The 25,178-nt window shown below is 40.5% G+C and overlaps 2 protein-coding genes across 3 annotated transcripts in view; both read right to left on the minus strand.

Moving 5' to 3' along the window:
* SLC35D2 (solute carrier family 35 member D2) lies at positions 1 to 24,764 on the minus strand. 2 transcript variants are annotated; one of them, XM_017821224.1, is made up of 12 exons: positions 24,233 to 24,764; positions 18,741 to 18,774; positions 17,057 to 17,143; positions 14,265 to 14,332; positions 11,747 to 11,818; positions 9,979 to 10,047; positions 8,837 to 8,939; positions 8,001 to 8,093; positions 6,354 to 6,421; positions 5,527 to 5,605; positions 3,681 to 3,763; positions 1 to 3,098 (listed from the first exon to the last, which is right to left on the minus strand). In XM_017821224.1, the coding sequence occupies exons 3-12, from the start codon at positions 17,141 to 17,143 to the stop codon at positions 2,996 to 2,998; spliced, it is 825 nt and encodes a 274-aa protein (XP_017676713.1). In that variant the 5' UTR covers positions 18,741 to 18,774; positions 24,233 to 24,764; the 3' UTR covers positions 1 to 2,995. The 2 variants fall into 2 exon arrangements, with proteins under 2 accessions (XP_017676713.1, XP_017676712.1); XM_017821223.1 differs by lacking the exon at positions 24,233 to 24,764 and adding an exon at positions 21,543 to 21,673.
* The window catches only part of ZNF367 (zinc finger protein 367), a 7,264-nt gene continuing 4,559 nt past the window's right edge, over positions 22,474 to 25,178 (minus strand). The window contains exon 5 of the mRNA XM_017821225.1: positions 22,474 to 25,070. Coding sequence (XP_017676714.1) covers positions 24,817 to 25,070 — 254 coding nt within the window. The 3' untranslated portion in view covers positions 22,474 to 24,816. The remainder of the gene's footprint in view (positions 25,071 to 25,178) is intronic.

Consider the following 25,178-nt stretch of genomic DNA (forward strand, 5'->3'; position numbering starts at 1 on the left):
TCCCGAGGTTGACAAGGAGTCTCAGATAGGACTATGGAACTTCAGGGGCCTAGTAGTAAATTAGATACTGAGAGGAAAAATAATACATTCTTAAGAATGTGAAGACTTGTTTATTGAGCCCACTCCAAGGTTTTTGTCTGAGGTATTGCCTCTCTGACTTTCATAGGAATCACTGCAAGAACTTTACAAAGTGCATGGATAGGAAGTTCTTTGGGTGACCATATTTTTTTGTCTCTTAATCTCACTCCACTAGAGCTAGGCCACTGCCTAGAAATCCCCATAAAATTTAGAGTATGAACAGATCAAGGTACAGGACAATATTCCTTGCTAGTCCAGTTACTGTTTTTCTTTGTATGTTCCCTTGTAAATATACCTCGACTCCTGTAATGGTACCAGTGTAATTTTTGAAACCTTAATTTCATTAATATGAAATCTATAGAAAAGGTGAGGACTATCAACAGCTGTATCTAACAAAAATGAGTTTTAAATTCCTATCTTATCAGCTGAAAGACACAATTTCTGAGGTTCTGAATGAAACAGCCCTTTCTGTAATTGCCTAAATTCTAACACAATATTGTGTCTGGTTGAGACCATATTCTCAGGGTTTTAACCAGCAAATTTTCATCTTTTACATTCTCTCTGCAGATACAGAGGAAAATAGTTAGTGACTGAAGCTGAGTTGCTTTGTGAAAGTATGCAAGCACTTGCACGTCCTTCTAGATAGTACCAACTTGTTATTCCTAAATGTATTTTTTAAATAATTCTGAGTAATACTATCATAAAGACTATGAAAATCAGGTCTGTATTTTAGGTGAGAAGTCTAAGTCTGAAGGACCTAAAAAATATTACATGAACAATGAATTAAATAAAGTAATTTCCACTGTGGTACAGAATGAACCAATGAAACTACCTCAAGGATGTTATAGCTGTTGATTATAGAGAAAGCAAATATTTGCCCTGTGCATGGGCTTGAGAGCAGGTGTCCATCCACAGGGGGAAAAAAAAATCAAAAAACTTATTAAAACCATAATTCATATATTTTTATTTATAAAAGGTACAGCAAAATATTAATTAATTCAATGCACACAGTAGGTGTTCCTTGGTGGTAACTACATCTTATTTAGCAGGTGCCATTGTTTGTTCATCAGTATTGCAATCAAATGGCACTCATAATCATTTCATAATCAATGAAAACCTTCCAATGCCTTGTCTCACTGCAGAGGGTTGAGGTTCAATAATTTGGATTGTGGAGGTAGAGATGATCTGGAAAAAGAGCAGTCCTACAAAAGAATGCACTCAAAAATATTGAAGACTTTTTAAGGATAAAGGAAATCTTTAAAAACTCTTAAAATATTTGCAGCAAATCCTTCCCTCCCCAGACCTTCAACAGAGAGAAAACGCAAGTCACATCTCTTAGCCAACTGGGAGAGCTCAGATTTCTCTTTTCACTTCAACTGTGCCCTTAAATTCCACTTGTAGTATCTCCAGTCACTGCTTCACTTGGCATTCACACCTATGCAGGCAGTGGGAAGCCCAGTCATTCCCTGAAGCTTCTGGTGTGATCCACCCACATCAGCCTAATCCAGACTGGTCATCCATGTGCTACACACAGAGCAATGCTTTTCAGATTTAGCTCTGCTTTAATTCAGAGGGGGATCAAACAAGTCATTAGACTACGCTGGTTCCACATCAAAGTCTTCCAAAATCTTCTTTTGATTTGATTATTTTCAAAAATCTTGGCTCCTGCTTGCAGGGAATTGAGACTTTCAACAAGATTAATTACTCTGCTGTCTTCCAGTGCTGCAGTGCTTCTATCATGTTTTCAGAGGTTAACACTTTATCCTCAGAGGCACAGGTAAGCATTGTCAACCATATTTTCAAAGAATGAAATACAGATACAGAGCAGTGTCACTGTTGTCCCAGATGATAACTCAGACCATCACAAGTGTGGACTGTGCCTACTCCAGCAATCCCCAGGCTTATAATGATTTCTTGCTCAGAATTTAAAGCATAAACTAGTACCAGACAAGCTTTCACTGTATATATATATAAAGACACAACAAGACACTGAGCCTTTCTTCTCATTTTAAACACGAGTTAGTCTCCCATATACCAATCAGTCTCCCCTCCCTACTATGTTTGTACATATCAGCATCACTTCTCTGCAGCAAGATATAGACAAAATATCAGAGGAGGTGATGGTGATTTTAAAAGAAAAATTCACATAAACAAAAACAGATTTACTTTTTTTTGGTACTTGCTCTCTCTCTCACACACACACAAAAACACCTTTAAATACTGAAAAATCCTCTGTCATTTTCCTGCTCTCCTTGAACCTGCTGCAAAGTTATGAGGATTCACTTTTAACAGTGCCAATTGCAGCAGAGCACCAGGGTGTTATTGAGGATGAAGAAAAGACTGAAAGGGAATGCCTACACAATGTATACTGAACACACTTGGACATATCCCCAATTTTTAGTCAACACTAACACAGGAAACAATCTGGGGGAACATATGCTCTTTGCCCCATATGTTCTGTATCACCCACACACAGGTAATGTGAAAACAGTCTGCACCACCAGGATTTTTGATCTCTTCACTGACAGTAAGGATCGCACATGGCATAAGGCAATGGTGAATCAGGCTTCATGGTCTTTAAAGGGAGTTTTGCCACAAGAGACTACCGGCAGACACTGATCTTGGTGAGTACAAACAGCACCCAAACACAGGTAAACACAGAAATTTACAGCTTGAGATTTGCTCATAGCATTCCTTCCTATAAATTGGCTTGTGGTGTAAAAAAAACCCTTGAAATTAAACTAGTCTATATGTAAAAAACATGGTGTGCAAGAACATTTCTGAGCCAATGAATCACATCTGTGACAATCGAGGTAGATTTTCTAGTTCCAAATGTGTCCCATCATATAGTTATTTAAGTTCTCAGCAATGCTAAGCACACATGTATCTTCAGTCCCTTTCAAGGCAGGCACTTTGGCTAACTCTTTGAGGCAGGAAGTGCATTCTCTTCATCCTCAGGTCGTGCAGGCTGGCTGCTTCCTCTCAATGTTAAAAATGAGTACCTCAGTCCTCCTGCCATGCTAAAGAAAAGGGAATGAACAGCAGCGTCAGAGATGTCTGATGTTACAGATGCCATTTCATAGGTATGAACCCTTCCTTCCAGAGGATTAAAGAACACCAGCTACCATAAATTAGGAGTGCCTCAGAGCTAGGTAAGCCATCTGAGCAGGCAAAGATCAATCACCAGTTGCTCACACAGACTCATACACACAGATGTAACAGCTCATCCAAGCACAAAAGCAACAGCTCACGAGTCAGAACTTATATTCAATGTGCACAACTTAGTCAGTGCTCTCACTTCCTACACCACTGGGCTTTTGCTTGCAAGCCTCACAGCTCAGAGCTGCTGCTCATTAAAAAAAAATCAATTCAATCCCACACAGTAAAATTTCACAGTTTTACTAATACTTCCACAGTTAAGACTCTACCACAGTTCGATTCAATACCTGAAAACAGACATGATAAAACATGTCTAACTAAGTGTAACGTACTTTTACATCCTGAGGCAGTGCTTCATCAGGTCAAAAAAATCAAACAACCCAAACAACAACACTGAGAGATTTTCAGCTCTAACAAATAAAGGCTATTCAAGTTTCACTCACCAAATATTTAGGCCTATAAAGTTTAACACAGAGAATATGTAATCTCCACCAATCAACATTCCGATGTAAGCGATGGATATATTCTGAAAGGAAAAAAAAGTAATGTATTTATTTAATTCAGGTTTCATCCCCACGAATATAAGTGATATCAACTAAATTACTTTTCTAGGGAAACAGATATACTCTGTTACTGACCACTCTAAAATCAGTGTTTAAATTCCTTTCATGTGATGTCAGCCTTATGGATAATGTAGCAATGAAACAGAATAATAAAATCAGCATGTTTTCTAAATGCACTGAGAGTGATTTTCTGGGTTAAAAAAAAGAAAAAAAGAAAATCAGCTACTCGATATTAGGCAAAATGGAGCTATGGCCACCTTTTGAAATCTACTTCTTTATAATCTTTGGAAGGCTCCCTTTAAATCCCATTTCTTAAAAGTGAGTTTTGGGTTCTCAAGCATAAAAAGGACACTTCAAAGTTACAATAAAATTCTTTTATTATTACTTTAACATGGTTATCTGCTTACTTTGCCAATGAAATGTGCACTGAAAGCACTGGGCACCAGTTCCAGACAGGCACAGTTTAAAGTTAAAGGTTCTAACTCTCACTCACCCCCTTCAAGCTTTGGAAAAAATGTCTCCTAAAAATAGAAAGAAAGCTATAGAACTGTGTGATCACTTTACCAACACTTTGTTGCCTTCAGTTGTTTTAGCACCTGGCCTGGACAACAACATCATTCCTACCAGCCTCTGCTGGTATCTGCTGCATCATAAACTGCTTCTCAACTATAAAGCTGCACAGAGCATCTCAAGGACTATCACAGCTCAGAAAATAGAAATTGTGTTGCTCTGACTTCATATATGCAGACATATAAAATGTAAAGAACACTTTCAGGGCCACAGAATGAAAACCACTACATTAATCTTGCCAGCTTTCAAAAAAGGGGAAAAAAACCCTGGAAAAAGTGCAGTACCATCCTCCTTTTGCAGATTTTGCTATGCTGGAGGTATTGTTTTCCTTAGCACCCACATAAGGGATGACCTTGAGGACTGTTATTGCTGTGCCTTAACTAGTTTGGATTCTGAGAGCGTTTGGCCCACAATTGCACCAGTTTTATCTCCTGCTAAAGCTGTTCCAGGTGCCTGGGCAGTCAGAGATGTTCCCAGTTCAGACATGTTGGCCTCAACAACACCAAGGAAGCTGCACTGGTTTTAAATTAAACCGTGTCAAAGAAAACAGACTGTAAAGACACCGAGTTTTTAAGAAACCAATTTTTTAAGACATTCATGTTTTGCTGCTGATCAAATTGACCAGAATTTGCACAAACCAAAAGGAAACAGTCCATTCAGCTGGAACACAAATTCTCACACAGAGGCTGAGGTAGTTAAACAAAAAGGAATATGCTCTTACTTCAGCTTAGTCTGTATCAGTTTTAAACAAAAAGGAATATGCTCCTTACTTCAGCTTAGTCTGTGTCAGTTCACCTGCATTTGCAGCAGACCACCTTGACTAACACACAATAACCTAACAAAAGAACAGAAGCAGGTAGTACCTGATGAAATGTGGTTAAATATATGGTTTTAAATTAAAGTGGTTCGAGTTATTCTTGTAGAAAACCCAAATATAAACCAACACTAACATTGCTTTCTAGGGCATACATGAGCTTCAGTGGAAGACAACAAAGTCATTCTGTGGTGTGACCCTGTTGGGCACAAGCAGTGCCTCACTATTAGCCCTCATTTTGACTTTCCATCTCAGAGGAGTATAATTAGATTCACTGCTGAGCCAATGCTCCTCCCTGTCTATTTGAGCATTCTTGTTTCCCTCTTCTGCTCCATAACTCACCTTGATGGCACCAACTACTGTCGTTGTGAGTGCAGAATTGTAATGACTGCATAGGACAGTAGAATACATCAAGAGAAACCTAAACAACAGAGAAAATTTTATAAATTCTTCCCAGGGAGCTCAGAAGTTTAGCAACACTTTGAGATGTTCAACATTTTCTGGATCAGTATTTTTCTGGGATCTTCAATCCCACCTGTTTCAAACCCTAAAAAAAAAAAACAAACCTGTGGATTTGTATTTTAAGTTAATGATGTATGTATCCAGAATATTCAAAATACATGCTTGAGCTCTAGCAGAGCCATCCCTCTTCTCTGTGCTTTTTAAATGTCAGTACTTGAAATTAGTTTGACCCCTTAGTTGGTGATGTGTGGAAGAGAAAACAAGATGCAACTCATTCTTCTGTTCTTCCTTTGACTCTGCAGTTCCAGCAGGAACAAAGCATTGGGTCACTGCTTTTGAGTCTCTCACACGTTCCTCAGCTACTTTACAGAACAAACACACTGAAACAGTTCCTGTACTGAAGGACTTACATGCCATTAACTGCAAAACATTTAAATGATCAGAAGAGAGATAGAAGAAAGAGTACAGAAAGTACAAAGCTAAATATCAGGCTGTTACCTCACTCTATTGTGAGGTCAACAACACAGATAGTACTGAAACGGTTATTTCAAACATCAGAAATACTTAAAAGACCCAACAGAAGCCTGGGGGGAAAAAAAACATTTTCTTTGAACTCTAACATAACTTATTAGTGAGTCTTACATTTGAGATCTGCAATCTGAAACACTGTCATAAAAACATTTTCCTTGATTCCCCTGTGTCCTTACCCCAACAAGCAGGAAAGAGCAAATTGAAAGAGAAATAAAAAATTTGTCCAGTGCTGGAAATGTATTGCCTATTAAAAAAAAAAAAGAAAGAGAATTATGTGCTACATAATCAGCTCTAAACACACACAAAACATGCTTAATATGAAAATGTGCAAAATCACAAAATACATTTAATTCATACTAAAATTACGAATCATTTATACTACTACTGGAAACAGTTCAATGCATTTAACTGTCCTCATAGTGGACCAGTTGGTAAAAGAGAAGTGAATAATGAGACACTCAAAAACTACAGTTTGCATGAGGTGGTAGCTATCGTTCCAGAACTAGCTAGAGGAGCAGAAGCAATGTCCTTATCACACAGACATGGTACTGATGTTTTGACTGGCAAAAGACATATGCTATGCATTGTCTGTGATGGAGCAACACAATATGTTCTGCTAGGATAAAAGCTGGCCTGAAAATCTGATAAATACATGTGTTATCTACAATAATTTGCTCACTTCCCGTCAGTATTTTTCCGTTTTCTCCCTTTTTTCTGTGATTAAATTTCTGTGTGTCACATTGACATTGGTTACCTGCATCATTTAACAGGACTTTTTTTTGAGTGACCAAGCCAATGCAATACACAACAGGCAAATCGGATCTCTCTGATATATATTTATTCTTTTCAGGTAACTGAGCATTAAGTTGCTTGCCCCAAATCAGGCAGGGCCCACAGCACACTGTTTATCTTTCCCATGGAGCAAACTTAGCAACAAGTTAAACTTCCCTGCCCAGGTCTCCCAAAATGCCTCCAGCCCTGTGTGCTGGAACAGCAGTTCAAACCTTGCAGCTACAAAAACTTGGGCCCTTTCTCCAAGAAGGGCAGCAGCTGCATTCTCCTAAACTGGCTCAAGATCATGATGGACTGATGTCACAAAGAGATTTCACATTCACAGCAGAACTAAATCCATCACTTTCAGGGAATGATAATTTTTCCACTTATTACAGACTTCTAGGAACACAATGACAAAATCACGTGAGTCCAGGACACAAATACATACAACAAAGAACATAGCAGTGATTTATGACACCCTCCAAAGAATTTTCAGTGGCAAATCTCAAACATTTCTAAAAAAGACTATGAGTGACTAGACTCGTTTTACTGGTAAGAAAAAGGCAACTCAGCGAGTCTATGAGGGAGCCAGAAAAACACAAACCTTTTGGTCTGATCCTTTATATGTCAGGACATGCTGACTGTGATACTCAGTCAGACTAAGACTAAATAGAAATCTGTCCTGCACACCAAAATGAGAGAAGGACTGGAAATGTCCGTGTATTTCCCATTTCATTTTAGAGCACGTGGCAAAACACACAATGCAGCTGGATTATCAACCAAATTGCTCTAGCTGAAAGACATATATTAGTTCTTAAACAAAGCCTCATATGAGGACTACCACACAAATTCACCTTCTTATTAAGTAAATAATCATAAGTTCCTACCTGTGAAGGGCAAGTCCAAGTCACACTTTTCATATATTAGTCAATAACATGGAGGTAGAATTATCTCTTTAGAGACAAACAAAAAGCCCACCCACTTCCCAAGCGAAAAAAACCTGAACTAAACAAAGTTATCAATCTGAGATATGCAATACTGCTACTTACCTGCTGAAAGTCTCCAGTAGAAAAGCTAATAATAACTGTTGGAACCACCATGAAACAAGCATTATAGAACAGGACACCGTATTTTCCCAGCTCCTGTGAAAAATGGAAGATGGTGTTTGGAACTGCAAGCCACTTGGGAGCAAAATACTACATATGACTCTGGCAATCTTCCTGACATTATTCTCAATGAGCAGACAGGACATAATACATTTCAGTTTAAAACACAGCCTTGTGATCCTTGGATTCATTGTTTTGTACTAAGCTTAATTTCCACTTCAGTCCCTTTGTCTGTATACACAGCACAATATGACTGCTCTGTTATCCCTTGGACAGTTTCTGTACAATGCCAGCTAGTCAGGAACTTCCCAAAGAACTGGTCCAGAACTGCTTTGTTTGGGACTCCACATAAGGCTCTGCCTGGCCAAGGGATTACTCATTCCACCTCTTGAAAATTAACCATGAAAACACGTAACAGGAAAATGAATGAAGTCTGACATGTAAATGATTAATTTATGGTTTGGATTAATTTTTTTTTTTTTTTTTTTTTTTTTTTTTTTTGCCAAAAGCAAGGTTTTAAAGTAACCACAAACTCTGCCTAGGAGACCCGGGAGAAACTAAAAACTATACTGTTTGTTTACCTAAGCCTGGCCAGTGATTCAAATAACAAATTTTCCCAGGCTGTTCTGTATTAAAGACGCATATATCAACGGAAATGTGAAAGTAAATGAAACTGTTTATTAGTTCGTAACTGTTAAGTACATAAAATTACATAACAAGTAACCCACTGTTATCACATTGTCATAATGTTAAATTCAATCTAATCACCCCACAGTTACCTTTGGATCGATTTTCTGCTTTGTGTAAACTCCATTTGCTGCTGTGAAGATATCATTCAGCAATACGAAGATGTAGCCTTCCAGATTGAAAGACAGATCAGACCTGGGGAAGAAACATTATACTGTAAATAAGCAAACAGCATGCAATGCATTGCATTGCCTTGCTTACCTAGATGGACACTGTAAATGAGGATATGCAAATCCTGACAACTGCAGCAAGTCACAGGTTTTGCTTCAAGCATTCTTTGTAAGTCAAGGTACTCTACATTTCTCCAGTCACAAGACCTTCACTAATGAGCCACTGGAGAGTTCCCAGCAGTCAGTGTGAAAGTGGCAGGAAATGTTCAATTTTCATTCAGTGAAAAATTCCACCCATCTCAACCCTGACAACCACTCCAATTATTACTGAGTATACTTACCTATTACTTTTAATACAAAAAGTAGCTAGGGAATAAAGTCTGACGGTTTGTTACAGCCAGGCCAGACATATTGTCATCCTTTCTGTTTTGACTAGTTACCTCATGGATATAGGGTAATTCACTTAATAGGACACGGCTCTATCTGAGTCACCTCACATGGAAATTATTTACCCTTGTACACAGCAAAGCCAAGAAACAAACAAAAAACCCCATTACATTTCCAATTAGGTAAAGGAATATTCAAACAGAAAGAAAGCACAGGACAACAGCATATGAGTGCTTTGTGAACTTAATCTCACAATTGAACTTATTCAAAGTGATTAAAAAAATAGACAATACCTAACTCAATATCTGACAACCAAAAAAATCAGTCTTTCTATCCAGAACAGGAATATATCTTTTTCTAAGAATATTAAAATACACTGATACCATGAAATAAAAGCAACATTCCCCACACAGCTTTAGCTTGCTTCATTTATGATCCTGCAAACATGGAAAAACTTAGAGGTAAAAATAGAAGCACCCAAATACTTCCAGCAGGAACCAGAATTTCCCCTTTGTATTCCTGCACCTCCCAGTGACGTCAGCAGAGAGATTTTAAAAACCAATTTATTCCGGAGTAACTGATCTAAGCTTAGGTTTACTTGGAACTAAACCAGGAAAAAACCCTTCTGTTTTCCCTCCCCTCATAAAATGGCTTCATATAACAAACTAAAACCTTACCCAGCTGCTATGAAGGCCCCAAGAATGATGGCAAACACGCTGACTATAATACTCAGTGGGTACCACTTCCTGTAGGCAAAAATAAGACAGTTCACATTTTCATTATTTGAAGAGGGGATTAAATGGCTGTCTGCCTGAAAAGCTCCAAAGCAATTAGTAGTCCCAGGACATTTAACAGGAGGGCAAAGTCTTGATAACCTTGCAGAAGCAACGTGATTGCCCACGTGCCACACTGTCAGACCTTGGCCCCTGAGAACAGAGATTGAAAAAGCACCATGAGCATTCTGCTACTGGATAATTACAGCAGTAAATATTAAAGATTTAAAGTAACAGCGCTGGAATAAATGTGTATTGGTATTCATAATGGACATATTTCAGTGTCTTGCAGCAATCCAATAAGGGAAAATCACTGTGTATCTCTCACTTAGTTTTTCATATCACTTTTCCTGGGGAGGATGCCCTACAACACATTATCTGGACTGTTTTTCAAAGAGATACTTATTTTGAAGTCAAACTGAAACTTTGTGCATGAAAGGGAAAGCACAGAGCTGATGATATTCTTCACTACCACAGTGCTGCCACAAAGCAGTGAAAAGCATAATGTAAAGCTGTTCTTTCTTTTATATATCTACATTACTTTGTTTGGAAATGCCTTAAGTACTCATTTTTTGCACCACATGTGATATGCCTTAGAGACATCTCCCTAGTCCTTAGTCTGTCCTTAGCCTGAGAGAGGAGATCCATCAAAAGAAAATGTACAGTGCTCTTGGAAAAATGCTCTTGGAGAAATCCTGTGTGTTAAAGGAGCCCAGCCGTGGACCACAGTCCCAACAATAAAGCTGTATGCAGGCTCTGGACATATCAATCTTTGATCATAATGACTCTCAACAGTAATAAGCCATACCTTGACTGCTTTTCAAAGCCTGACATAAACCTTCACAGACCCTCTGGAGTCCTTTCATCTTCAGCCCTGAGGAAATACACTGTCCCAGGCTCCTAAGCTTCCCTTAGCAGGGATGTTAGGATGCTGCTTGCACTCACAGACACATGGCTGTAGTCCAGCTGAACACATATGACAATCTCACTGATTTATGTTTTTCTCACGTGCTTGTGGGACTCTTCAGGCCCACAGGAGAAGATAGCAAGTTGTGCTTTCCCTGTGAGAACTTACAACTGCAAAGAATACCAGAGCATCTCCAAATATGAATCACACTGATCAGCTGCTGCTTCAGCCAAAAGGAGATGACAGTCTACTTTGGGGGCTTTCTGGAAAGCTTGACCATCACTCTCTTGTTGCCTGGGTTCAGCTTCAGCAAGTTGTTTTTCCCCTTGTGACTTCATCTTAATCTACCACCAGCCATGTGGATAGAACTATGAAGTTGTAGACAAAATAAGATGTATTTATACTATCACCACTGTTTTGAGACAGAAGGGCTTGTCTGTTTGAAGCAGTTTGCAGATTAGGGGCCTTCCAGATGAGACACAAACATAACCACTGAAAGTGTCTGAGTTGTGTCTGCTTACCTGAATCCCGTGCAACAGCCAAGAGAGATGTGTAAATGAAAGCAAGATTATTTTTTTTCTGCATTCACTAAAATCTATGTATCTGTGTCTTCAAAAAACCCCCACTTTCTTTGCTTTTCTCTATTTGTCAGTAAAAATCAGTCATTCGATATTCTGATGAGCTGTCACAAGTAATCCATTTAATATGATCTAAAATAAAGGTATCTTAAATGAAAAAGAAACAAAACAAAACAAAAAGGATCACCCAAGTATGATGATTTCCAGCAGTAAAGTAAGTGGAATGGTAAACTTCCTGAGCACTGCAAACATCGGCAAACTGTCAAAAAAACAAAATAAAAATCCAAGCATATCAGATTAACAACATTCTCATGTTCTAATTCTTATTTTGCTAAACAGAGGATGGAACCATCAGTCCAGCAGTAAAAAACCAAATCAAATATCCAATCACTTAGCATCAGTCTGACATTAGACACAGAATAGATAACCAAATCACTGAAAAATAACAAGCTTTGATAATTTGTAAGCCAGTGCAACTGGCTACCTTCTAAAGGTCCCTCTGCATTAGTGAAATGAATTTAATAGATATTTTCTACCTAGCATAACCCCATGAAATTTTTTTTTTTCAAAATTCATGGGCAGGGTTAAGTGAAAATTATTTCTATAATAAACTTAGAGAATGGACAATAAACTTGTCTCTGAAAACATGTAAAAGAAATAAAATACAAAGAAACCATGCTTATTAAACAAGATGTACCTTCAAAAAAGTAAAACAAACCCATGAGAAAAAAAATCAGAGCAAGTACAAGAAATATGAAAGGTGGGACCAGCTGCAACTACCAAACTGTCACTTTTGAGCAACATATGGTTGATCTTCATGAAGTAATGCAGTTGGAAATCTTATTGATTGAGAAAACACTTGCATCTGACTTTGGAAATCTGACAGCATGGCCATATGGACCAATTAATCCTCTGCTTAAGATAGTTACTACCAACTGCATTAATAAATGATACGAATCCTAACACAGAGTTTAATCAGTTTGAAAGAGATATTTTTGAGTTATACATTGGATTGTCTACACCTTCCAGACAACCCAAACTAGATGGAGAATTCCACAGCATAAACAAATGTCACATATCGTAACAAAATGTGCTGTAACAAAAAGTTAATGGCAGAAATGCTGCAGCCATTTTTACTTTTCTGTTATAAAAATTAATTATGAATAGTAAATCTAAGAGAGGTATATCAGCCACAGGAGAGGGAGATAGTGCACTTATGTTTAGAATACCACACTAATCATTTAAAATTACAGTCAAGGGAAAGTGAAAGAAAAACCCATGAATCAAACTTTTACAGGATTGAAAATACTTTCATATTCACAATGGCTGAAGTGCTACCAGGGACAGGACTGCCTAAGTCTTTATGTCTGCCTGAGCAGTCACTTCAGTAGAACAATTTCTGAAGTCATACAATAATAAGTTGCAGAATCAGGCATCCAGTGTTCCTAGATAGGCAAAATTAATTCTCTAATTATAGAGAATTAATAAATAGAAATGTAAACAATAAAAAGAAATAAAAAGAAATGTAAACAACTTAAAAGTCATACATGGGGGACCTCATTGCTCTCTACAACTACCTGAAAGGAGGTTGTAGTGAGATGGGGGCTGGTCTTTTCTACTGTGCCTGCAGTGAGAGGACAAGTGGAAATGTCCTTAAGGTGAGACAGGGGAGATTTAGATTAGATACTAGAACAAATTTTTTTACTGTTAGGGTGGTCAGGTATTGAAATGGGTTGGCCAGGGAGGTGGGTGGTGGAGTCACCACCCCTGGAGGTGTTCAAGAGGCTCTGGGTGATGTGGTTTAGTGGTTCAGGGGTTATAGTGGTAGTGCTGGATTGACAGTTTTGACTTCATGATCTTAAAGGTCTCTTCCAGCCTTGACAATTCTATGATTTTATGATTCTATTTTCTTTCCCAGCATCTCTCTCAAAGTTAGGAAACGCAATAAACCTGCAAAATTCCCTGTTTTGGTTTAGCTTGCAACCAAACCCCTAGGAGCCTGCAGTAACACATAAAGAACCACCACAATGGCAGGGCTGTATCCTCCAGTCCTGATGCAGCCACCACGTTCCTGCATTCCTCTTCCACAGGAAATCTGGTCATTCAATCTATTACAGCATGCTGGGTACATAACTTGCACCTTTTTAGCACTAGTGTGGAAGCAACTCTCACTAATCCATGCTGACAGGCACACAGGAGTCTGGGAGCCCTTCAGCAATAGCCCCCAACAACTCACTTTTGGGGCTCTACGACCACCCCACTACCCAGTAGTTTTCCCATCTCTTGGTGATTCCTAAACACCTGCAATGACATCATGCTACACCTCTTTAACTTATGCTTCTTCCTTCAGAAACATCTTAGGAGTTTTCCAGCTCTCTGGTTAGGACACCCATGAAAAGCTGGGCACTTGAGTGTGAGGGCAAAGTGGAAGCACTTTCATGGTCACATAGAAAAATTGTGATTTTTATGGCAGTACAGGCCTGGCTAAGCTCCTTTTAAAAGAAGCAGACGCCTTGTAAACAGATCAAATGATTGGGTAAGAATTTCCTAATAGCACAAGGGGTTTAGAGAGACAGACAGACACCACATGCATTTAAGGCCCTACCCAATGCTCTTCTTTAGTGTTTATTTTTCACTTCACAAGAGAAAAGTCTTTTACCTCACAAGACGAAAAACAGTCTACTTATAATTTCCATTTACTGTACCTGAGTTTGCTGGTACTTGATAATCCACTTATGTGGTTTCCAACATAAATCAGAGGCAGAGGAAACAACTGTGATAAAATTAAAAGCACAACTCAGATTATTATGTGTTGAAGCACTGCTGAGAAACTTTACTTGATAGAATTTGGTACCCATATCAGATGTACTCTTAGCAAGAAAGAGGGTTTTTTTTGAGGGGAAAAAATGTGACTATGCTGCAAACTCATCTGCAGCTCACATTTATGTGACCATTCACAACCACAGCTTCACTGATTCATTAAAAGAGTTGCAATTTAGAGTAAATGTTGGTCAGTTTTATTTTAATTACTATATCCTCAGATTAATACCCATTCTAATATTTAAGTTTAGGTATAAATACTAATAACAGTAGCTAAATAAGCACGTGAACAGCTGGCATAAAACAATGAATGTAAGTGTGCTGTGCTTCTCTACAGACTCCACATATATTAGTAAGCCTGGAAGCTACAACGGTTTAGATCTACCCAACAAATCACGTTATGCAAGACATTAGAAAGGAAAGATAAGTATTTAGGGATAAATTAAACTTTATCCATTATAGCTTCTAGCATAAAGAGACTGACTTGCAATACAGAGAAAACATAACAGAACTTCAGAGCCTTAAGAAAAGAAGCCAGGGATCTCCACCCAATACTCAGCTGCAATTCAAAGCTGTTAATTTTCCCGTTACAGAAAAATTGTAGTATCAGAGAAGGGGTGAGGCTGGAATTTGCAGAAGATAAAAACCAACTAAAGTGATCAATGAGGACAAAGGTAGCGTGTAGAGTCAGTCCCATTCACTGTCAGTCAGCTGGAGCTGGAATGGCAGGAAGACAAAACAGACTTCTATCCTAATAACTGCTGCTGTTCCTACACAAGCTTCAGGAGATAAAACATGGTCTGCTGGAAAAGCATACAGAGAAGTGGGCTGCATTTTATCTATGTCAAAAATTCTTCATTTCTTTTACAGCAAGTGAGAAGAAAAGTGAAGTAAAAGTTAACTATAGTTAATTGAAGTTAACTTTTGAGTGAAAGTAACAGTAAAAGTTACGACTACAAAGAAAGCAGGAGCATAAGTAACAATAAATATTCAGCTTGTCAATGTAAGTTTGCAAAAATTTTGTAATGCACTATCTCTTCTGCAGACTTTTTTGGGAACATTTTGGTTTATTTCATATATAGACCGAACAAAGAGAAGACATTATATTATCTTTCCTCTAAAACTCATGCATTATAAAGACAAAATTACAACATCCAGCACAAGACCAGAGATAAGTAAATCATATACTTAAAAAGAGTCAAGAACTCTAAAGCTTCATCGCTAAAATAAGCATTTCACTAGTTTAAAACTCTAGCTGAAAGCACTGAAGACATAAACCATTTCAGGAGTGAAAAGTAATGATTATCTTAGTGTCAAAGCAGAAGTTGTCAAAAGGATGAAGAGTTGGTCTAAGGGTCCTTTAAAAAGTAAAGAAACAAGAAATGAGCAATCCAGCTGATTCACTGTGACTGGTCAAATCCAGCAATATGCAAGTCCTGGGTGCTCCCAGTCCACTCAGGGAAATCTTTCAAAGGACAGAAATTATTAGGATAAAGAAAATGGGAGCTGTGTTGTGCTAATGCCTTTGTCCTGACATTAAAGTGAAGGCAACAGCAGAGAGGGAGCACAGTGGGACTGAGGGAGGTGGAGGGAAGGAACTTCTCAAGGTCTCAGTAAGTTGCTTATATGTGGCACTCAAAGCTGTCCTCTGGGAAACCTTCTTCTTTCTTACTCTGGAATAAAGAAGGATTGTCCATTTTATGATTGACACCATGGATTTTCCTCCAAGACTTTTTACACGCAGAAATGTCAATAATTTCAACCTGCATTAAGAATGAACAAGTCTGCAAGACATCCATAGAAAACCTCACATGGACAAGACAAGATTCTGCAATGAAGATGCTGGCCTGAAAAGACACAATATCTGAGCCTTGCAGCAGAGCTGGAAACTATCTCTGTACCTCTGAGCAAACACCAACCAACACCACGGAACAAGACCCAAATTCACGGGCTAATGCATCAGAGTAAAACTCCAGCAACATCGCACATTGGTGCAAAAATCTACAAGGATCATTGCTGCAGTCATTTCACATCCTAGTTCCCAAACTGAGGTAACAGGAGATCCTTTCCTATTTGCTCTGGCCTGCTTCTTTAGACCATATACACTTAAGGTCTGTACAATGCACCTAGCTGCTACCTACAGTGTTTTCAGTGGGCATTATCTTAGCCCCTCCTATGGAACATAAATCTTACATTTGGAGTCAACTGTTGTTCAGGCTTTTGGTCTATCACATGTTCTTTTCCTATTGTTTCATCACATGCTCCACTGAGATTTCCAAGCAGCCCTTCCCCCTTCATGCTGTGTGCAAAAGTATTTCACAAACTCATATCTCCCACTGATCCCACAGAGAGCTGTCAAACCACCGCAATACGTCAGGAAAACACTTCAGGAATATGAAAGAGTTCATCCAGCTGTATGAAGGTACAGCATGCTTTCCCATCTACTCTATAACCAAATAGCACCAGGTTTCTCTGCAAACAGAGCTCATCCCTACAGCCCAAACACACAAGAATATCGAAAAGAATTTAAAACTATCAAATCCAATATTAAACAAAACACAGATACAAATAATCCCACTTGACAAACAAATGTAATTTTTTTTTGTCTGCATAGGAAAGAATGCCACTATAAGAAATAACTCCTTGCTATTAATATCAAGACATACCTAATTCTTACCTTCACAGGTATACTTTTGTCAAAATCAGGGAAGTGAACGATATTATTTAATTTTGACACATACAAGATAAGTATAGTGGCTGCCATCTAAACAAGAAGAAAAAACAAAAAGAAGTCATGTAAGAGCAAAATTGTAGTATATGAATAAAAGAACTGCTTCAAAGAAAATCTTTACATGCAATTAACACATGCTATGTATTCTGTATTTCTCTCAAAGAACAACACAGCATGTAATTAACAAACTGAAATAACTTTATTCTTACCAATTTTGCCAGCTATTTATTTAAAAGTAAAATATACACATGCACTTTCCTATCTAAAGAAAATTGGTGGCACTCTGTGAAACAGTGCATGTTGAGAGGGAGCTGAAAAATAAAACAGGACACAATCCCAGATTAACCATGAGATTTTTACTCAAAGAGTTGTTTAGTCTGCAAAACCACTCGTAAAGCTTTTTTTTTTTGCTAATGCAAGACAGTGGTTGTGCATTGATCAGTCTGTAGATAATATCAGGAAGAAATAATACAGATATAGACAGAATGAAGATGAATATCTTAGCAATCGCATATCACACCACAAGTGTTAATGCTGTCCTCAGGGAGTCAAAAAAAAGGTAAAATTTTCCTTATACAAAAATACAGTAGTTGACTATCTAGAGAATGCAGGGGAGTCATGTTCTGCAGACTGAAGTGTTATACCATATTTTATGCACTTCACAAAGTGTGCAGGGAAATCTTGGAAGGATCAGTCAACAAAAAAAAATGGAAATACCATTAAGTCTTAGGTTCTGCAATGAAACAAAGCCATAGCATCACATGGATTATTGCTGCATTTTGTAGTCTTCCACTGAAACATGATCTGAGGTTCCTTGATCAGTGTGGATGTGTAAAACTCTCCCTCCCACTCACAAAAACTTTACAAGACATTTTACTGTCTCCAGCACTGAACAGCAGAGACCTCAGGCTTGTAGTACCCTGTTTTAACCTCTTCCTCACTACCCCCTGGCATGCAACCCTGGCAGAAAGCAAATCCTCTTTAAAATGTATTTGCCTAAATAAAAAAAAGCTTGCTTCAAGGCTCTGTCTTTCCCAGTGACCCCAGTCACACATTCTCCTTTACAGACCATGCCTGCAAACATTTGAACTTTTTTTTACTTTGTTTTATTACGATGCCTCCTGACAACAAAAAAAATAAAAAACATTTCTGCTGCAGTACTCTGACTTGCAAATAAAGCAACAGAGAATCAAAATTTTGTGCTGGTGCTATTGCAAAACTGTTAGGAAATGAGGGACATATTTATGAGGAAATACATGGTTTTGCTACAAAGAGGGGCAATATCTAATATAATCCACAAATGCTCAAGGACTCTTACAGGATGTATGCACTTTCTAGAACAAACCTTGGCAGTTTTGAAGGCCTGATCTCTTAATTGCTGAACTTTATAGGAGAAATAAATGGCATTCCCAGTCTTTTACGTGACTCTTTTCAGGCAATAATTTTGACTTGAATTTACAACTTCCCAGTTCTCCATAAAGCAAATTACAGTTCCTTATAGTCTGTCTAATCCAGAAGACAAGCAGTTCAGTATAACTGGGATTTTGGCCCTCTGAAATCTAACTCTATTTTCATTAGTTTAACTTATAAAATAACGAATATGTAAAATACGCTTTACTCATGAACATACCTGTCCGATTCCAAGGAACACTGGAGATGGGAAGCTGAAAAGTATTGACAGATATTTAATACTGAGGAATGAAAAAACAATAATCAGGAAAAAAAAAAGTTTAAATTTAATACCAAAACCAACAACTGACAGAATGATGGGCCTGTGTTTCAGAAGCGCTCAGGGCTACACTTATTGTAGTCCTGATATTTTATTTACACAGCAAAACACAATCTAGATAATATTGGAAATGCACAGGCGGTCAATTCTAAACTGCTAATAGTTTGGGGGACATTTGTAAGTGAAGGTAACACACTTGGTGAACTCTTAACAATGCATCATTTTTTGAGTGGCCTCACATACAAATTATGCAGTAATTAGTAACTTAAATCTCTTGCACTTGCCCTAACTTGGAAGCTTATCTCTACAGTCCAAATGTACTAGTAATATGTTTCTGTGAAAATCAGATTCCTGGGTAAATGCTGTAGAAACATCCCTTGTCTGCTAAAGGGCTGCATTCCTACCAAATCCTACCATTCCTTTCAGCTTCAGTTAGCTTTAGCTGAAAGCATGGATAGAATCATAAAATGGTTTGGATTGGAAGGGGCCTTAAAGATCACCTTGCTGCAGCTCCCTGCCATGAGCAGGGACACCTTCCACTATTCCAGGTTGCCCAGAGCCTGATTCAGCCTGGTCTTGAGCAGCTCCAGGGATGGAGAGTCACAGCCTCTCTGGACAACCTGTTCTAGTACCTGTTCTAGTACCTCACCATTCTCACAGTAAAGAATTTCTTCCTAACATTAATATAAATCTGCCTTTTTCAGCTTAAGACCTTTCCCCTTTGTCCTATCACTACATGCCTTTGTAAAAAGTCCTCCAGCTCTCTTGTAGCACCCTTAAGGTACTGGAAGGCCACAATAATGTCTCAGAATCTCCAGTCTGATCAACCCCAACTCTCTCAGCCTGTCTTCACAGCAGAGGTGCTCCAGCCCTGTGATAAGTTTAGTGGTCCTCCTCTGGACTCATTCCAGCTCCTTCTTGTGTTGGGAGTCCGAGACCTGGACACAGCCCTCCAGTGGGGTCTCATCAGAGCAGAGGGGGGAGAATCCCCTCCCTGGACCTGCTGCTCATGCTTCTTTTGACGCAGCCCAGGATACAAATGGCCTTCTGGGATGCAAGCACACATTGCCTGCTCATATTAAGCTTTTTGTCCACAAACAACCCCAAGTCTTTCTCCCCAGGGCTAGTCTGAATCCATTCTCCTCCCATTCTGTATGTGTGCTTGGGATTGCCTCAACCCAGGGGCAGGACCTTGCACTTGGCCTGGCTGAACTTCATGAACATCACACAGGCCCACCTCTTGAGCCTGCCAAGGTCCCTCTGGGTGTCATCCCTTTCCTCCAGTGTGTCAACTACACGAATTTGCTGGGGGTGCACTTGATCCCAGCCTCCACATCACCAACAAAGATGTTAAACAGTGCCAGTCCCAGCACCTGTCTCCAAGGACAACACTCATCACTCTCCACTTGGACACTGAGCCGTTGACTGTAGCTCTTTGACTGTGCCCATCCAGCCAATTCCTCATCCACCAAGTGGTCCATCCATCAAATCCATGTCTCTCCAGCTTAGAGGCAAAGAATGTCACATGGTCAAATACCCTGCACAAGTCCAGGTGCCCTTCCCTCATCCACCACTGCTGTAATCCTGTTGTAGAAGGCCCCCAAACTTGTCAAGGCATGATATGCCCTTTGTGCAGCCAAATCACCTCCTTATTTACCATGTCCCTTAGCATAGTTTCCAGAAGGACCTGCTCTGTGATCTTGCCAGGCACTGAGGGGAGACTGACCAGCCTGTAGTTCCCTGGATACTAAATTATTAGTTCTAGAGAACTAATTACTAGTAATACTAATAATATTAATAATACTAAGTATATTAATAATACTAATTAGTATCCACATCGCAGGTCCCTGGATATCCCTGGATTCAGATACTCAAAAGACAGGAAGGCAGAAACTCAAGCAGAACACCTGAAAAGCCTGAGTGTCTCCACTTCCCCCCCCTTAATGTACATCAAGTTAAAACTACTCAAAGTATGGCAGTAACTGGCCATTCTCCATCTGCATGCTGAGAGATGTTATACACAGTTCCTGTGTGTTCCAATAGCAGCGAACGTTAGAAAATAACAGCCAAAATAACTTTTCTTTTTCCTTTTGTTTTTTTTTCTTGTTCTGATTTTGGTACATAATGAGCCAAACCACAAAACACTAGAGCAAAGATAAAGTAAAATATATTAACGGTGAGAAAAATCACAGCCACAGGACAGTCATAGAATATTCTGAGTTGGAAGGGACCCACGAGAATCATCGAAGTCCAAGTATTAATCCAGATGGGAAATATGAATTGGAGAGGAATGCTCAAGTTCCTCTGTTTCCCCGAGCTGCAAGAGAATGGAAAGTGCAAGAAGTCTGCAGTTAACACAGTGGTACACGATGCCAATTATCACAACGATTCCACATCACGGGATGCGGAACGATGGGAATTAGCCCCGTCAACTCAGAGTCCTTCAGTGTTTTTGTGACTAAGCAATTTTATGAAGTTCACTTTTCATTTCTGGCTACCCCCGAGAAGGAGGAAGGCAACGAGTCCGTTCGGGAGGCAGAGCCGCGGGACGCGCCGTTCCCGGCAGGGCCCGCCGTGCCCGCACACTCTGGCACGGGTCGGTCCGAGTCGGGGAGCCCGGCCCGGCTCCCGGGGCAGCGCTGCCCTCGGGCCGGGACCGCGCGGGCCCGGCCTGGCCGGCGCTCACCTGCAGGCTGAGCTCACCTGTAGGCGCTGAGCAGCGCCTTGTTGACCAGCACGATGAGGAAGGAGCACGTCCCGTAGAACAGCGCCGAGAGCACCCTGGGCAGCGCCGGGGCCGCCGCCGCCTCCCCCGCGGCCTGCCCGGCGCTCATGGCGGCGAGGAGGGGCCGAGCAGGGCCCGCCGCTGCCCCGCTCCGCTCCTGATCCCGCGGCTGCTGCTACTGCTCCTCCGCCCCGGCCCGGCCCCGAGCACGGCGGCGGCAGCGCGGCCCGGGCGCGCCGGGGAGCGGCGGCTCCAGGCCCCGCCCGAGGGGGCGCTGCTGCCGCCCCGGCGCCGCTCTTGGGCCCGGCTGTGGGGGCTCGGCTGTGGGGGCTCCAGCTCGGGGGGCCCGGCTGTGGGGGCTCCAGCTCGGGGGGCCCGGCTGTGGGGAGCCGGCTGTGGGGGCTCCAGCTCGGGGGGGCCGGCTGTGGGGAGCCGGCTGTGGGGGCTCCAGCTCGGGGGGGCCGGCTGTGGGGAGCCGGCTGTGGGGGCTCCAGCTCGGGGGGGCCGGCTGTGGGCGGCTCGGCCGGCGAGCAAGAGGACTCGAGGTGAAAGCCCGGGGCGCCGCGACTCCGCCTCAGCGGCTCCCGAGGCTCATGGCCACCCCCCGGCAGTGCCGCCGAGCCCCCGCTGGAGTCAAACCATCCCGGTGGGAACGAGTCGCACTCCGGGCACTCGCCCGCGGGCCAGGGAGAGGTGCGAGCCCCCCAGCACGGCGGCAGGGACAGGCTCCAGCAGCCCCCGGGACTCCCACAGCTCTGTCGAACTGTGAAAAAACGCTCTACAGAATTTGCCTCGGGTGGTTTAACTTGGGTCAAATTTGGACCTTCACCCTCTGCAACAAGTCGGGCTGTCAGCACTACAGAAACAAGGAGGAGGCTGAATACTTAAAGGATTACCAAACAGCACACATTAAACCTGAAAATTAAAGTTTTTATTCAAAGCATCTATTAGAATGACAGCACATCAACTCTTCTGCCTTTAACTCATGCCAAACTACAACTTAATCTTTCAAAGCACTGAACACTTTCATGACTCCTTGTATGTAATCACTTAATAAAACAAAAAGCAGTCTTACACACATTGGGTTTTTCTTTTACTTGGTATTTTACCCAAAACTTGTCATGATCCAGAACTGCTTCAGCTGTCTGAATTTTGTCTACAGCCAACTACAATTCAGTGTACTTGTTGTTTTTGAGGAAAAATCCTGCAAGTTGCCCAAAGCATTACAGCTGACTAGGAAAAAAAAAAATCCTAATGAAGTTACAACACCAGTCTGCAACTGGCTGGTAATTACAGAGTCTCCTGCCCTTTGAAACACTACTCAGGAGCAATTCTCAGTTATGACTCAGAACTACAACGGATTTAAGTCCAGGGCTCATTCTGGGATCAGATTATTTGCATGAAGCCAGATTAACAGTCAACAGCATGTAATTTTTTTGAGAAACTCAAAACCTACACACATGAATTACCAGTTTTACATAGGCTAAGAAGCCTAGTATGACTAGTGTTTTCTATTTTTTTCAGAAGCTGAAGCAAAAATTAAACCGTATCACTGGTGCAAAATCATTTACATTCAATGAAAGTGATTTTTATTTTAATTATTCAATTACTCTTTAGCTAAGTGCATCAATACAAGATTTAAATGAACTAGGTTAATGAGATTTTCAAACACAACAGGTTATCAGAGAACACATTTCACTAGTTGCAGCTCCTGGTGTAAAACCACTCTACTTTTCTGGAACAGCTGTATGCATCTGGTCAGTCCTTACCAAGTGATTGATAAAATTATTTCTTCCTCTTGTTTAAGTGAGAGGGAAAGAAGCTTCCCTTCTCATTTGAATTTCCTGACCTCTAACAAAAGGAAGGAGTTAAAGCAAGCAGGTCAGTAAATGCACATTATTAATATCCCCTTAAGCAGTAGCTTCATAACAACAACCAACAACAAAACCACACAACAAGAAGTCCAATCTGAAAACAAAGTTTTGTTAGAATATTAGGAATCTCTGGCTGCCTTCAAAGAAAATTATGGAAAAAGATCACCATGAGACAATGCTACTGAAAAGTATACAGCATTCCCAAAGTGACAAGATACCCTGTTAAACATTTTATATCAACATCTGAGTACTAGGCAGCATTCTGTAACTTCATTTATTTGGGAAATATACGAAATCCCACTGTTAACACACTTGTAACTTCGGAAGCCTATTTTCTAGTTGTATAGTGAATACTTTCCTGCAGTGTTTAACTGATAGCTGTGCTATGGTTAGTGAACACAAAATTGGCATGTTATCCTGAAATAAAGCAGTAAGGTGGCTTTAGGCACAAAAAGTACGGAGGCTCATATCTGCTGATCATCATATGAAAGCAATACTTTAAAACTTAGTGTTTGCTAATAGAAGATCTGGAATAGTTAACTAGAAATCCATACCACCCTGTAAATACCCCCTTTATCAACAAAATCAAGTGCCAAACCACTACAGGGTCAAAAAACATCTGAAAAAATATTACCAATTGTTTAACTTTGTCTAGACTTTGCAAGACTAATCATTTTCAGACAAAACAATGTGCAAAAGTTCCCAACGTCACATGTTAGGAATAACAAGTGCTACCAAGAGATTCTGCTGAAATCAAATCAGAAAATGTAAAGCAGCAAAGTCAAGCCTCATACCTTGAGCAGTCACAGTGAAGATACTGAACAACCTTAGGATTTCCTGCACGAAGCAGTTCCTTTCCCACTGCAAGTTGAGATGATTAACCTTTGCCTTTCCCCTTGGTGATACTAGGTAAAGACATACTGACATTAGAAAAACACAGTTTTGTTGCTGTTTAACAGTATCCCCAGACCTATTGCTTTTTATAAATTTGCTTAAATAGTCAGATAAATGCTTTTCTTTTTGCCAGCCTTCTTTGGCCACATGTACCATTCTGCTAATTGCGAACACTTTGTTCAGAAAGTGCTTCCTGTGAAAACTGCTCCAAATAAATGAGTTAACCTTGCAAAATCTAGCTTCCCAAGACACATAAATTTGTCAACCCTATATTTACAAAACACTTATAAACTTTACATATGTCTTCTATCTTATCAAAAGTGCAATTCTCTCACCCCGCGTTACGGGGGCAACAACATTCTTCATAAATTCTACAGAATAGCAGCCTATGATAAGCAAATAAGGTGCTTAGCTTATGCTTGGGATCTAACTGGTTAAGTGACACCAGCAGGTAACGTTTTGTGTAGGCAGAGAGTGCTCCCATCTACTGTCTCAGGGGTGCCACAGCTAAGTTTGCCAGCTCGATGAGAGCCAGCGCTCCGTGCATGCGCTCGCGCTGCTCCTGCAGCCGGCGCAGGCAGGCAGCTGAGTGAGAGCTGCTCTTCTCTTCATCGTCCTCCTCATCAGACTGGAGATACTCCATCGGGTCCTGCTGCTCCTGGTCCGTTTTCTGCATCGCTTTGGTCTTCAAAGCAAGAGCGCGCTGCTCTCTGGTCTCCCAGTATCTGTAACACCAAATGTGGGGAACGCTCGTCAAATGAAGGATATTGAGGTCCTGGAGCAGGTCCAGAGGAGAGCAACAAGGCTGGGAAAGGGACTCGAGCACAAGTGCTGTGAGGAGAGGCT

This window comes from Lepidothrix coronata, unplaced genomic scaffold (genome assembly GCF_001604755.1).
Source record: "Lepidothrix coronata isolate B3197 unplaced genomic scaffold, Lepidothrix_coronata-1.0 Scaffold89, whole genome shotgun sequence".
In the NCBI taxonomy this organism is placed as follows: domain Eukaryota; kingdom Metazoa; phylum Chordata; class Aves; order Passeriformes; family Pipridae; genus Lepidothrix; species Lepidothrix coronata.